The sequence below is a fragment of the Eulemur rufifrons genome, chromosome 8 (genome assembly GCF_041146395.1).
Source record: "Eulemur rufifrons isolate Redbay chromosome 8, OSU_ERuf_1, whole genome shotgun sequence".
Lineage (NCBI taxonomy): Eukaryota > Metazoa > Chordata > Mammalia > Primates > Lemuridae > Eulemur > Eulemur rufifrons.
The window spans coordinates 101,469,906-101,485,076 of NC_090990.1; the positions used below are offsets into that span (position 1 = coordinate 101,469,906).

The following is a 15,171-nucleotide window of genomic DNA, read 5'->3' on the forward strand; positions in this document are numbered from 1 at the left end:
CTCTGACTTCAGGGCTGCCTGGGGTTAGTGTCCTGCGGCACCGGCTGGATGTTGGGAAGCTGCCTGGGTGCAGGGGGCCCTCCCAGCCGCCAGGGGTCGCGCTACAGGCGGCCCGGCGCTGGGCAGGCGCTTGCCAGGGTCACGGCCAGCGGCCGAGGAGGGGGGCTGGGGGTAGTGGCAGCGCCCGCGGCCGGGGAGTGGGGTTGTGGGGAGTGGAGAAAGCGGGGCGCGCGGAGGAGCGCTGGGCCCCCAGCGCCGCGGGAGCTGGGAGGACTGAGCTGCCCGAGCGAGCGGCGCGGCAGCACAGTCCCCGCGTGGCGCAGCGCGGCGGGGACGCTGGGACCGCCCAGATCTCCCTCCACGGCGCCTCGCGCCCTGGTGCCCTCGGCCGGCTCTTCTTCCTTCACTCGCCGCCCGGGCGGGAGAGGCGCCCAAGTCGGGTGCGCCATGTCCGGGGCCGGGTAGCCCCGCCGCCCGCCGGCCCGCCGGCCCGCCCTCCGAGCCACCCGCCAGCTGGCCGGCCGGCCGGGGAGTCGCGGGGCAGGCAGGTAGGGGCTGGACCGGGCGGGGCGGCGGGCGGGGAAGGAAGGGAGGGAGCGCCGGCGGGGCGGGGGATAGTCCCCAGCTGTTCTCCAGAGCTGCACATCTGGTTCCGGTTCCTCTCTCCTGGGGAAGTGAAAGTGGAGGGGAGGGCACAGCCCGGAGTTAGCTAGCTGTGCCCGGCATCCTGCACCCCTCCTGCTCCCGCGGGTGCCGGAGCCAGAGCACCTCTCCCTCCCCCTCGGGTCACGCGGCGGCCGGCGCTGCTGCCGTCACGTCCTCGGCCGCCGGCGCGCCTGCTTCTCTCTGCCCTCCTGCTCGGTCCTCAGCCTCCTCTCCCTCTGTGCGCCCTTTGCCCCAACCCGAACTTCCCATCGCTGGCATGTGGGCGTTGGGACCTGGAGTGGCCCCCTGTGGCCGTTGCCTTCCCCAGGGAGAAAGGGCTGCTTTCTGCAAGACTCTTCCCTGCCTGGATGAAGGGAGGCCTTGGTGCGCAGGTCCCGCGGATGGGTGTCACCCACTCGCCCCTTAGATAATTCCACCTAATGGCCTCTGCCTGCTGCCTTAGGCATAGGGCTCCCATTTGTTTGCAGTGGATGAGGGACAGGGCTGTGCCCCGGAGTTAAATCAGGAGGTTGACGCTGATTCCTGGCTTCACCTCCCAGACGTGGAGGCTAAATTTAGTTGGGGTTGGAGCGTGATGTGTGTGTGTGCGTGTGTGCCCAGAGGCCAGGTTAAGAGAGCCAACCTGGCTCCATGAGATTCCCTCACTCCCTGTTCTCTGGGGAAGAGTGGGCGGTTAGTAGGACGGTACATCCTGGAGCCGTGCTGAGCCTCCTCTGCCTTGCTCAGGGTCTTTTGGTTTGAGGTTCCAACTTGGCACGATGCTGTGCTGGCACCCACCACGCCACCACACACACCCATAGGCTGACTTCCTCTGAGCTGCAGCTTCCCCTCCACTGTTTCAGGAAGTAACCTCCCTTCCCCTCTGAAGCACTCCCCCCCCCCCACGAGCCTCCGGGCCCCTGCTGCAAGCCACCCACCAGGCTCTTTCCCAGCTTCTGCACCGTGGGGCACCTCAGGACCCTTGGGGTTCCTACTCCCCCCGGGGTTGGGCCATGGAGGCAGGTGAGAACGCAGTTACTGACGGGCTCTTGTGGGCCTGTTTCTATCTCTGGGCTCCATGGTGGAGGGTGTTGGATGGCTGGGACTGTCGCCCACAGCCACTTTGTACCTAACTGGAGATACCTAAAGATCTTAAAGATAGGAGGGCACTGGTTTTTTGGCCAGGTTGGTGGAGTTAAGCTAGGAAAAAGGACACTTGAGTCTGGTAAAAAGACTCTAAAAACTTGGGTTTTGTGGGCTTTCCCACAAACCTGTGGGGTCCTCTTTAGAACCAAGAATGGACTCTTTAAAAACATTAGCTGGATCATGAGGTTGTTATGATGTCATAACTAGAGTAGGAAGGTCAGAAACCCTTAAAAAGACTGCAAGATTGGTATGATGTCATGCCCAGAATGAATGATGTCATCAAAGGGCATTGCAGAAAAGATTGTGATCTCTGATGTTACAACTCTATGTGTAGGGAGTGAAGAGGAGTGGGGCCTTTAAAAGGGGTACATGCACAATATGATGTCAGAGCCCAAGTTAGCTGTGTGTGGTGGAGTTTGGGTTCTTTGGGGAGAGGTCTGGTACTACTAAGTGGGAGGGACCTGATCTCTTTAAGGAGCTGTGGTGGGCTGTGAGAGCCTGGTGATGTCACAGGCGGGAGAGTTCAGGATTGGCTGACCACTCATCCTGCCTTTCCTTGGAAGGACTAGGAAGAGGAGGGGAGCAAGGGGGGGGGGGGACCCTGGTTGCCATGGCAACCACAGCCTTCCTTGCTTCATCTCTCTCCCATTTGACCATTCCAGATGCAGTGAGTGAGGGGGGGGCCATGGCGGAGGAGCGGCCCCCCCGGCTGGTGGATTACTTCGTGGTAGCTGGGCTTCCAGGGAACGGAGCGCCCATCCCTGAGGAAACGTGGATTCCTGAACCCAGTGGGCCCCTGCGCCCTCCCCGGCCGGCTGAGCCTATCACGGATGTAGCTGTCATCGCTCGGGCACTGGGCGAGGAGGTGCCCCAGGGCTATACCTGCATCCAAGCTTCTGCTGGGGGCCACCCCTTGGAACTCAGTGCTGGGCTCCTGGGTGGAACTCAGCCTGTCATCTGCTACCGCAGGGGCCGTGACAAGCCCCCCCTTGTTGAGCTGGGGTAGGTGTTCCTACCCATGCTGGTACCAGGGGAGGCTGGGTGGGACTTGGGTGAGACAGGGAGAGGCAGGGGAATGGGACAAGGGAAGGACAATGGTAATGGGAACGGGGTAGGTTAGCAGCTAAGGAGGAGAGACCGAAGTGTGTGTTTCATGTTCTCACAGATTTGGGTTCATGTGCTAGTGCTGGTGCTTGTGAGCTTGGGCAGGTTATTGAGTCCCTCTGGGCCTATTTCCTCATCTGTAAGATGGGATAATACATCCCCATAGGGCGGTTGAGAAGATTAAATGAGATAAACATGTGATGGACTTAGCACACAGTCCATCACTGGTGGCTGCTATTATTCCTAGTGTTTATTAATGAGTATGAGAGCCATGGAAGGCATGCAGTATTATTGCCCAGGAAGTAGAGCCAAGGGCTAAAGAGGGAGCACAGGATTCTGGAGGGGGAGTTCAGCAAGAACAGGAAGACTCTGATGTTGGAGTTTGACAAGGCTGAAGGTGCAAGGCAAGTTTAGGGGCTAGGTAGGCAGGTCTGGCAGGATTGGGGTCTTTCTCCTCTACCCTGACCTTTTAACATCTCTGCTTTCTGTGTCAAGGGTGTTGTATGAGGGGAAGGAGCATCCCAAGCCTGGCTTCCAAGTGCTTGACACGACACCCTACAGCCACTCAGCCAACCTGGCCCCTCCAGGCCCTGGGCACCCCCGCACCTACCTCACTTACCGGCGGGCAGCAGAGGGGGCAGGGCTGCATGCCCTGGGCATCACTGACCTCTGCCTGGTGCTGCCCAGCAAGGGTGAGGGCACTCCTCATACTTACTGCCGGTTGCCCCGCAACCTCAACCCTGGCATGGTGAGTGAAGCTAAGAGCTAAGACCTGGGCCATCTTGGTATAAGGGCATGGACATTGGACACAAAGGGCATTCTGGGACCAAGGCCTCCCACAGCAGGGGTGGCCCCAGATGGGTGACTCTGGCCTTGGGGGACTGTTATTAATGGGATATGTAAAGATACAAGACCATTTAGGGGTGGCGGAGAGCAAATGGACCTCAGAAACCTTTGTTAGCTGTATATCTGTTTGTCTCTTGTCATTTCTGGGGCAGTGGGGCCCAGCAGTGTACTTGTGCTACAAGGTGGGCCTGGCCAAGGCCAACACGCTGGTATATGAGGCAGGTGAGTAGCCCCCTTTGTCCCTCCAGCCCTTTGACCCTCCATGCCCCTCTGCCCTGGTGCTTCGTAGCTGGCACCTTCAGTGTCCCCAGAATTTGCTCCCCTTTGCCACTTGGCCCTCCTCTGGGATTCTCTGCTTCCTTCCCCTGGAGTCTGATGGACCCTCCTCCTTTTGGGTACCCTAGAGCTGCTGGGCCGCTACCCAGAGGAGGACAATGAGGCATTCCCGCTGCCCGAGTCAGTGCCCGTCTTCTGCCTGCCCATGGGGGCCACTATCGAGTGCTGGCCTGCGCAGACCAAGTACCCTGTGCCCGTCTTCTCCACCTTCGTGCTCACGGGTGCAGCTGGTGATAAGGTGGGTATGTGGAGTGTGGTAAGGGGTCCAGGCTGTGCAGGGCCTGCCTGACTGCCCCTCTGCCCCCTGCCAGGTGTATGGTGCCGCCCTGCAATTCTACGAGGCGTTCCCGAGGGCCAGGCTGTCAGAGCGGCAAGCACGGGCGCTGGGCCTGCTGAGCGCCGTGGAGCGGGGCCGGGCACTGGGGGGCCGAGCTGTACGCAGCCGGCGCGCCATTGCTGTGCTGTCCCGCTGGCCTGCCTTCCCTGCCTTTCGCGCCTTCCTCACCTTCCTTTACCGCTACTCCGTCTCAGGCCCCCACCGCCTGCCCTTGGAAGCGTGAGCATGGCTTCCCTGTCACTGGGCAAGCGTTAGGAAAGGATGGGGAGACCAGGAGAGCTGGGAGAGATTAGGATGGGGGGCAGGGCGCTGGGCACGGGTAGGGGACAGGGCTGCGGTGTGTGGTTGGTTGTACAGTTTGTCCATTGCAAAAATGCCACTGGCTGAGGGGGTGAGTGGAACCTAAAATCCAGTCTACACTTGCTAGCTAGGTCCTGGCAAGGGGCTGTGTATGCCCAGAGGGGAATCTCTTTTCTGATTCGCGTAAATTCTGTGTCTAATGGCGTTTCTGATGACTGATACAGGTCTGGAAGTGGGGTTCAGGGAGGCATAGGTTCTTGAGGACAGGTGAGGGAGATGAGAAGATGTGGCTGAGGTAGGACAGGGATAGATGGGGGATCTGTCTGACCTGTGTCCTTCTCTCCCCCAGGCATATCTCCCACTTCATTCACAACGTCCCCTTCCCTTCCCCACAGAGACCCCGCATCCTAGTGCAGGTGAGAGCTGAGCTGGGGCGGGGCTGGATGGAAGGAGGGGAGTTGCAGGGGCTAGCCATCGTCACCCTGACCCGTGGCTCTTCTGCCCTCCCAGATGTCTCCCTATGACAACCTGCTCCTCTGTCAACCTGTGTCCTCACCCCTGCCCCTCAGGTATGCGCCCAGGTTTGGGGGAGGGGAGCTTTAATGACCAAGGACATGGTAGGTGGCAGGCAGGTGTGTGCAGCTGTTGATGCCTATGCAGGCTGGGCCCAGGTGGTGTCTGTGCCTGGTGTCTGGGGAAGGGTCTCCCGGTGACTCTTTCCCCACCTTGGCATTGCCCACAGTGGTGCCAGCTTCCTGCAGCTGCTGCAGAGCCTGGGCCCTGAGCTGGCTGTCACGCTACTGCTGGCTGTGCTCACAGAGCACAAGCTGCTGGTCCACTCGCTGCGGCCAGACCTGCTCACCAGCGTCTGTGAGGCCCTCGTCTCGGTGAGTGCCACCCTGCCCAGCCCACCTGCCCTAGAACTACTGTTCCTTCTGGTCCTACCCCCATCCCTGCCTGGACTCTTCCCTTGCTATTCCTTCCTTGGGGAAGGTCCTCAGCCCCTGTCTCTGGGCACAGCCTACAGGGACACACAGCTTCCATCAGGGGCTCTTTTTGGAGTCTGCCTCCAACAGCCTCTCTCAACAGGCCCCACCTTCCCAAGGCCAATGCCCTCTTTCTCCTGTGCCCCCTACTGCCACCCCAAGCCCCTGCTCACTGGTTCTCACACCCTGGTGCTTCAGATGATCTTCCCGCTGCACTGGCAGTGCCCCTACATTCCGCTGTGCCCACTGGTGCTGGCAGACGTGCTGAGCGCCCCTGTGCCCTTCATTGTGGGTATCCACTCCAGTTACTTCGATCTACACGACCCGCCTGCTGACGTCATCTGCGTTGATCTTGATACCAACACGCTCTTCCAGTAAGAGGCTGGGTCTCACATGGGGCTGCAGGGAGTGGGCATGAAAGGGCTGGTGTGTGGAGTGCTTCAGAGAAAAAGTGGAGGAGGCTGGCGAGGAGCCCCATCACCCTTTCTCCTTATGCTTATCTCGCAGGACTGAGGAAAAGAAGCTCCTCTCCCCTCGGACCCTGCCCCGCAGACCCTACAAGGTTCTGTTGGCCACACTGACAAACCTATACCAGCAACTGGACCAGAGTGAGAAGCCTGGGTGGGGTGGGAGCCTGAGAGCTGCCAGTCTGGGGAGGCCTGTGGGAAAGTAGACATTCCTTGAGGAGGTGAGAGGAGTTAGGATTTCATTTGGTGGAGGTGAGGGGGATTCAAATTCCAACCGAAGCTAGACAAGGGGCAGTCTTCTTGAAGACGTTAGGAAAGTCAAGCTTGTCACTGGGGACGCTGGAAGCTTTTAGCTGAAGGTAATGTTTTAGTCGCTACTGGTGCAAAGTCTGTCAGAGGCTGGAGGTGGCGGTGGTGAGGGCCTGTGCGAAGGGAAGGGTCGAGGCATGCACCCTGGGAGCCAGCCATGACCCTCTGGCCGCACTGGTCCCCAGCATATACTGGACCCGAGGAGGAGGCATCCCTGGAATTCCTGCTGACAGACTACGAGGCAGTGTGTGGCCGCCGGGCCCGGCTGGAGCGCGAAGTCCAGGGAGCTTTTCTCCGCTTCATGGCCTGTCTGCTCAAGGGCTACCGGGTCTTCCTGCGCCCACTCACCCAGGCCCCCTCTGAGGGGGCTCGTGATGTTGACAACCTTTTCTTCCTGCAGGGTAAAGAGGGCCTGTCTTTGCCTGGATGTGGTGTCATGGGAGGAGCTGGCCAGGGGCTGGGCTCCATGAGGAAGGAGGGGGAGCTGGGAGCCACTTAGTTGCTTATTCCTTCACTCAGCAAGTGTTTTTGTGGGCACCCGCCTTGACCCACTCACTCTGGTGGTCTTGCGGGGAGTAAGGGTACAAGGATGAACCAGCTGTGGCCCTACCCTCTGGGGGCCGTGGGCTTGGAGTGGACACAGTGGTCCCCCACGGGCAAAGCTGTGTTTGGGGACCCTGCCCTTCGAAAACTCCAGTCTGAGGCAATGGGTACAGACAAAAGGCAGGGATTACATGGGACCACATGCTGGGGAAGCTGAGCTGGTCAGCTTGGTATGTGGGGCAGTTGTACCAGAGGAGCCAAAGAGATGATGACTTTGCTGACCTTAGTCCTGAGTTGGCAGGGAGCCAGGAAGGCATTCAGGAAGGGTATGGCTGTGGTGGGGGTGGGGAGCCCTGGTAACCTCCCTCCTATGCCCCACTCTCGTCCCCCACAGGTTTCCTCAAATCCCGGGAACGCTCCAGCCACAAACTGTACTCTCAGCTGCTGCACACACAGATGTTCTCGCAGTTCATTGAGGAATGCTCTTTTGGCTCTGCTCGGCATGCTGCCCTCGAATTCTTCGACTCTTGTGTTGACAAGGTATTGGGCATTGTCCCTTCTCCATGTGCCCACTGGCCTCTGCTCTTCTCCTGTCTCTGTTGTCTCTGTTGTCCCAGGGCCATTGTTTATATATTAACCATGACTGGGATGGCACCCCTGGAGTTACACAGTGCACAGCCTGTGCAGCCATACATGGCTGGCTTCCTATACTTACTAGTTTACTACTCTCCCTTTTCTGACTCCATCCCCCACAGGCTGTGTCTTTAGGGCTCCTTCCTTCTGGTTGTGCTTTCCTGGGAGATGCCATCTTCCCGGACACCCGGCCCTGCTCCATGCCCACTGTATTAACACTCACAATCCTGCTGCAGGTCCACCCAGAGCAGGAGAAGCCTGAGCTGACACCCTTAGTGGAGCTGGAGGAGCTGTCGGGAAATGAGCTCACTGTCTTCATCACGCCTCCCGAGGAGCCACCGGTACCAGAGGGCAGCGAATCCACTCCCCAGTACTGGTGAGAGCCTCTTGCCCCCCTCACTTGTCCCAAGGCTCCAAAGGCTGGTCCAGTGCAGCTTGTCATGTTGCTTCTCCCTACCCCTCCAGCTACGATGGGTTCCCCGAGCTACGGGCTGAGCTGTTTGAGTCTCTTCAAGAGCAACCTGGGGCCCTGCCTGTGCCGGGCCCATCCCGTAGCGCCCCCAGCAGTCCTGCCCCTCGCCGTACAAAACAGGTAACCAGTGGGTGGACGCCATTAAGGGACCTGGCTCAGGCCAACAGCTGCTGCTTCAGTTTCCTCATCTGTAAAATGAGGATAATAATAGTACTTATCCCATAAGGTTGTTAGGAAGTTTAAATGTGCCTGGCACATGGAAAGCACTGTACAAACATTAGCTTTTGTTACCATCGTCATTACTATTGTCATATCGTCATCATCTTCATCTTCTGAGTGCTCTAGGAATCCAGGGGCTGGCACCTGCCCGTGCTCAAGGGCCAGCCTCTGCCCGGGGCTCCAGGCAGGGCTGCAGCCTGTGGAGTACAGCATCCCTCCTGCCTCCTCAGAGCGCAGACCCTTCCTTAGGGAAGGTGCTGCTTTTCTCCACACCATTTTGAGACCTGCTGTGGCACTGTACTCACCCTGGTGTGTCCCCTCTCCCACCTAGGAGATGAAGGTTGCACAGCGGATGGCACAGAAGTCAGCAGCTGTGCCTGAGCTGTGGGCCCGGTGCCTGCTGGGGCACTGCTATGGGCTGTGGTTCCTGTGTCTACCTGCCTACGTGCGGTCGGCGCCCTCCCGCGTACAGGCACTGCACACGGCCTACCATGTGCTGCGCCAGATGGAGAGCTGCAAGGTGGTGCTCCCTGATGAGGTAGGCAGCTATGGACCTATGTGGCTATGCCCATACCCAGTCCCAGTGAGGCTTGTGCAGCCACGGGGGCTGTGGCAGAGAAACTTGGTGGAGGCCAGGGAAAGCAGATGGGAAGCCCCAGAGCTGGGCAGATGCTCCAGAAACATGCACTGAGTGAATGAGTATGTTCAGGGTATGGCAGTAGAAACTGCAGGGTGACAGGGTCAGCAGGAAGACCAGGTGGCTCTGAGGCAGCCCCAGGACCTGCCAGGGGCCAATGAAGTCTGTGAGAATTGGGGAGGCTGGAAGAGGGTGCTTGCTGAGACTTGATGATTTTGGTTGGGAGTGAGTCTCCTGTCATCCTGTGCCTCTCCTGGCCCAGGTGTGTTACCGGGTGCTGATGCAGCTCTGCTCACACTACGGGCAGCCTGTGCTATCTGTGCGTGTCATGCTGGAGATGCGGCAGGCGGGCATCGTGCCCAACACCATCACTTATGGCTACTACAACAAGGTACCTAATTTGGGGTAAGGGGTGGGACGGCAGCCTGTGCCAGGGTGTGTACGGGGAGGATGCTGCTCCTTGACACCTGATACTCTCCTCAGTCCTCGGAGATTTGGCCTCTACAATTCAACTAGGTCCTGTAACCATTGTCAACCACTGTGCTCCTGTGGTGCCTTAGCACCTACAGACAATTTTCTCATACTTGGCTGCTTTGGTTCTCACTCACAACCGCCCTGTTTATAGCTAATAGTTTTAGCCAACATGCTAGGCACTGTTCCAAATATATTATACATTTTAAATCATTTTATCTTTACAATAGCCCCATGAGGCAGAACGATTATTATCCCCATCTTATAGATGAAACGAAGTTACAGAGCATTAGTAACTGTCCAAGATCCCACAGTGAATAGTTAGGGAGTTAGAATATGAGCACAGGCATAGTCATGTCTCCTGAACTCAAGCTCTTAACCATGATCCTAAACTGCCTCCTTTTTTGGAGGCAGGGGATGGGGGGAGAGAGACAGGGTCTTGCTCTGTCACCCAGGCTGGAGTGCAGTGGCATGATCATAGCTCACTGCAGCCTTGAACTCCTGGGCTCAGGCAATCCTCCCATCTCAGCTTCCTAGTAGCTGGGACCACAAGCCTGAGCCACCACACTTGGCTTGCCTCCTGTTTTTTTGATGATGAAACTAATAACCAAAAAAATGAAATGATTTCTTCAAAGCCATATAATTTATATGTAGAAGATTCTGGATACAAATTTTCTTCATTGCTTCTGGCTTTGCCTAAGGCCCCCCAGCTGCCTCTTTGGGCTCTTGTTCCTGGCTGAGCCTTTGGCAGGACAGTCCTAGCCAGGACGTCTGGAGGGGAAGATGGTCCCTGAGGCTCCAGGACAGGAAGTGGGCATCAGCTAGGGTCAGGGTGCAGAAGTAGGCCATCCTGATTGGCACTGTGCTTGGTAGGCTGTGCTGGAGAGCAAGTGGCCGTCTGGCACACCTGGTGGGCGCCTGCGCTGGGCTAAGCTCCGGAATGTCGTCCTGGGGGCTGCTCAGTTCCGCCAGCCCTTGAGAGAACGGCGGCAGCAGGAGCAGGAGCAGCAGCAGCAGCAGCAGCAGCAACCTCAGGAGGTATCAGCACATCAAGAGGCAGGCAGCTCCCAGCCAGGTGGGTAGGACTGGTGAGACAGGCTTGAGGACGGAGTAGCCAGGCTTAGCAGGGAGAGGTATAGAGAGCTGGGGCTGGCCTAGTAGTTGGCATTGGGTTTTTGGGGATTGACAAACTACATTTTGCTGGTAACACAAGGGATAAAGTTCTGCCTGGGGGGACCCTGCAAACCCAGGTCCATACAAGCTCTGTTTTGGAATAGGGGTCTGGCTGCCCCTAAACCCCTTCTCTGTCTTTCATAGAGTCCTATCTGGAGCGCCCCTCTCCCAGCCGCCCCCTTCAGCGCCAGACAACTTGGGCTGGGCGAAGTCTGCGGGACCCAGCCTCACCCACTGGGCGCCTGGTGAAGAGTGGCAGCTTGGGCAGTGCCCGAGGGGCACAGCCCACTGTAGAGGCTGGTGTGGCCCACAGTGAGTGCCCTGGTCTGACCCCTATCCCCAGACAGCTTTCCTAACCACTTGCCAGTAAGAGCCAGGGTGGAGGGGTGGCCCTCTGTGGTAGTAGGTACCGTAGACTCTGAGGGTAGCTTGCCCAGAATTGTGTTTATTTGGGAAAGGGGTGGCTGGGGGAGGGGCTGGGCTACATCTTCCCTGATTCTTTTCTGTCCTGCAGTGATAGAGGCCTTGGGGGTCCTAGAACCCCGGGGATCACCTGTGCCCTGGCACGATGGAAGTCTCTCAGACCTAAGCCTGACAGGGGAGGAGCCAGCACCTGGAGGCAGCCCAGGAGGCTCAGGCTTAGCCCTCAGTGCCCAGTCCACGGAGGCCCTGGAAGGGCTAAGTGGGCGGGGGCCCAAGGCTGGTGGGCATCAGGATGAGGCAGGCACCCCCCGACGAGGGCTGGGTGCCCGCCTCCAACAACTGCTCACTCCTTCCCGCCGCTCCCTTGCCTCCCGCATTCCCCAACCTGAGCTGCCCCCTGACCTGCCAGCCCCAGCCCGCCGCAGCCCCATGGACAGCCTTCTGCATCCCCGGGAGCGCCCTGGATCCACTGCCTCTGAGGTAGCCAGTTAGTGGAGGGTCCAGATGCCTTCACATCAGGAGGGCTGGGGAGGAGCTGCTAACTGGGAAAATGCCCAAAAAGGGAGCCCTGAGGAGTAGTTGAAACAAGCACCCTAGGTGGAGAAGCTTGAGGTTGGCTGACTGTGCTTTCTCATGTAATGGCAGAGCTCAGCCTCTCTGGGCAGTGAGTGGGACCTCTCAGAATCTTCTCTCAGCAGCCTGAGCCTTCGCCGTTCCTCAGAGCGCCTCAGTGACACCCCTGGATCCTTCCAGTCACCTTCCCTGGAAGTAAGGATCACCCCTCCCAACACATGTGCTTGAACACACACATACTACACAGTCACTCTGTCAAAGGCAGGGGATGGGGAGGAGGTGGAAGGAGGCTGGGCTGGGAGGGAGGTGGGAGGGGCTGGGGAAGGAGCATGGACTCGAGTGCCAGAGTTCAGACGGCCTACTTCCTGGGGTCTCCCTGCCTGCAGATTCTGCTGTCTAGCTGCTCCCTGTGCCGTGCCTGTGATTCGCTGGTGTATGATGAGGAAATCATGGCTGGCTGGGCACCTGACGACTCTAACCTCAACACAACCTGCCCCTTCTGCGCCTGCCCCTTTGTGCCCCTGCTCAGTGTCCAGACCCTTGATTCCCGGCCCAGGTGCCCAAAGCAGGGCAAGTGCTGTGGGTGGGACAGGGAGGTGGAGGTCCTAGAGCTGACCCCTCCTGCTATCCCCCTGCAGTGCCCCCAGCCCCGCCCCTGCTGGTGCCAGTGGCAGCAAAGATGCTCCTGTCCCTGGGGGTCCTGGCCCTGTGCTCAGTGACCGCAGGCTCTGCCTTGCTCTGGATGAGCCCCAGCTCTGCAATGGGCACGTAGGGGTAAGGGCTGGGCCAAAGAGGCATAAGGAATGGGAGTGTGTTGCCCTGTGTGGGGACCTGAGGGGTGCAAAGGAGAGATGGGGCATTGAGGGCAAGGGGCATCCCAGAAGCTATTGGACATGTGGTTCAGTGGGAGGCAGGGTTCTTGGATGGGCCCATGGTACATGCGCTCTACTGCCCGTCCCCTTTGTGCCTGACAGGGTGCCTCCCGGCGGGTTGAAAGTGGGGCATGGGCATACCTGAGCCCCCTGGTGCTGCGCAAGGAGCTGGAGTCACTGGTAGAGAATGAGGGCAGTGAGGTGCTGGCATTGCCCGAGCTGCCTGCTGCCCACCCCATCATCTTCTGGAACCTTCTGTGGTATTTCCAACGGCTGCGCCTGCCCAGTATTCTCCCAGGCCTGGTGCTGGCCTCTTGTGATGGGCCCCCGCTCCCCCAGGTCAGTGCCCTCGTGTGGTCCCTGCTTCCTAAATGCCTCCCTCCACATCTCTCAGTTCTTTGTCCCCTTAGTGCTCTGTGTCCTTGGCACTGTAGAAAGAGCACAGGCTATGGACTCTGTTATATCTGGTTTGACTCCTGGCCCCTTCACTTTACAATTCTGATCCTCAGTTTTGTCATCCGTAAAATGGCATAAGCACCTACCTCACAGGGCTGATGTTTAGACACCTTGTGTAGTGCCTGGTACCTAGCAAATGATTCATTAATATTTGTCTTTTCATTCCATGAATATATATTGAGCACTTTTTAGATCCTAGACACAGTTTTTAGGAACTAGAGATGTAGCAGATTACAAAACAAAGTCCTTGCTCTCAAGAGCATGCATTCTTGTGGGGAATAAGAGTTCCTTTCCCTCTTCTCTTTGGCTATGTCCTGTAATGTCCTTGTGTCTCTTTGGACATTGCCTGTCCATTTCTTATCCTCTGCCTCCCATTCCATGAGCCTAACTATCTCCCCTATCTTGGCTCCCCCAGGCCCCATCTCCTTGGCTAACCCCTGATCCAGCCTCTGTGCAGGTACGACTGCTGTGGGATGTATTGACCCCTGACCCCAATAGCTGCCCACCTCTCTATGTGCTCTGGAGGGTCCACAGTGAGTCTGGTATTTGGTCTAGGGTGAGGGGGGGGGGTCCCATGCCCAGAGGGCTCAGTGACCCTGGTGACCTTCCTTCCTTTCCTCCAGGCCAGATCCCCCAGCGGGTGGTATGGCCAGGCCCAGTACCTGCGTCCCTTAGTTTGGCTTTGTTGGAGTCGGTGCTGCGCCATGTTGGACTCAATGAAGTGCACAAGGCTGTGGGGCTCCTGCTGGAAACTCTAGGGCCCCCTCCCACTGGCCTGCACCTGCAGAGGTATGATGCTCCCATCTGGGTGGTCCCTGGCCTGTCCAGGGTCTGCATTCCTTTTGTCTCACTCATACCCTTCTGTCTCCACTACAGGGGCATCTACCGTGAGATCTTATTCCTGACAATGGCTGCTCTGGGCAAGGACCACGTGGACTTAGGTGAGGGAGCAGGCAGGGTGCTGAGGAATTTAGGGACCTAGGGCCAGGTGTGGGAGGCAGGGGTCCTAATGCATTGATTTCCACTCTGTTCCCTAGTGGCCTTCGATAAGAAGTACAAGTCTGCCTTTAACAAGCTGGCCAGCAGCATGGGCAAGGAGGAGCTGAGGCAGCGGCGGGCACAGATGCCCACTCCCAAGGCCATTGACTGCCGAAAATGTTTTGGAGCGCCTCCAGAATGCTAGAGACCCTCAAGCTTCCCTCTTCAGCCTGGGGTGGGGAGGTGAGGGAGAAGGAGTCTAGAGATAAACTGCTTCCCTATTCCCTTCAAAGAACAGTTGGGAACAGGCTGGGAAGCCTGCCCAGCCAAAGGCTCCAAGCGGGGACAGCAGAAAGAGGGACCCACTGTTACCAAAAGTTATGATTCCCCTATCTCCACCCTGCCCAATTTACTCATGCTGATGTTAGGGGAGGCCTGGGAGAGCTGGTACAGCTCTGTTCCTCCCTTGTCCTATATCAGGAGTTCCCCTCCAGGGTACCCACAGATCTACACTGCCCTGGTCATTTTAGAAGTTTTTGTTTTAAAAAACAACTGGAAAGATACAGAGCTACTGAGCCTTTGCCCTCAATGGGAAGGAGGGATGTCATTCCCTACCAATGATGGGCCCTCTTCCCTGGCATTGCTGAAGGAGCCCCAGGCTCTCCATGCCTTTCTACCTTAGTGTTTATAGTTTAAGTTATTTATTCTGGAGCCACAGCCCCCTTGCTTAGGAGGTTCTTATGGAGAGTAAGAAAGAAAAGGGAAATGGGGCACCGTGGTCAGTGATTTGTAGCTCCTTGAAAGTCAGGCAGTAGGAGCTAGAGGAGCCCCAACCTCCTCTCAGGAAGAACTGGTGCCCCCTCCAGTCCTATTCCTTGTCCACCTGCCCTTGGGGAATGCCTCACCCACCCAGGCCCTGACCTGTGCAATAAGGATTGTTCCCTGCGAATTTTTGTTGGATGTAAATATAGTAAAAGCTGCTTCTGTCTTTTTCCTTCTGCCTCCTGTTCCCTGGGTCTGGGATAATGGTGGAGGATATCTCTTATTTTCCCCTGACTGCACATAATCCTTTCCACCTTTCCATCCTTTGCAGGCTTCAGGCACACCCTGCTTTCCCTGACCATGTCTGGTACTGGCCACTTGAGGCACAGGGAGTTCTTGGAGTAGGAGAGGAGTGAATCTGGTGCTGGCTATGGTGGTGCCAGTCTGTGTGGCACTTCCAGCCCTCCCACACAATCACCCCCT

General features: G+C 57.8%; 1 protein-coding gene across 2 annotated transcripts; it reads left to right on the plus strand.

The window, feature by feature from the left end:
• The first annotated feature begins 124 nt into the window (after window positions 1-124).
• DENND4B (DENN domain containing 4B) lies at window positions 125-15,171 on the plus strand. Of its 2 annotated transcripts, none has more exons than XM_069480572.1 (28): window positions 125-544; window positions 2,454-2,793; window positions 3,391-3,643; window positions 3,894-3,963; window positions 4,146-4,315; window positions 4,389-4,633; window positions 5,064-5,130; window positions 5,225-5,283; window positions 5,457-5,601; window positions 5,899-6,074; window positions 6,208-6,308; window positions 6,662-6,877; window positions 7,414-7,559; window positions 7,889-8,028; window positions 8,118-8,244; window positions 8,675-8,881; window positions 9,243-9,371; window positions 10,325-10,526; window positions 10,769-10,936; window positions 11,139-11,527; window positions 11,693-11,815; window positions 12,007-12,176; window positions 12,259-12,394; window positions 12,595-12,831; window positions 13,364-13,481; window positions 13,572-13,737; window positions 13,825-13,889; window positions 13,986-15,171. In XM_069480572.1, exons 2-28 carry the CDS (start codon window positions 2,477-2,479, stop codon window positions 14,129-14,131), a joined length of 4,488 nt encoding a protein of 1,495 aa, XP_069336673.1. In that variant the 5' UTR covers window positions 125-544; window positions 2,454-2,476; the 3' UTR covers window positions 14,132-15,171. The 2 variants fall into 2 exon arrangements, with proteins under 2 accessions (XP_069336673.1, XP_069336672.1); XM_069480571.1 differs by lacking the exon at window positions 125-544 and adding an exon at window positions 1,544-1,668.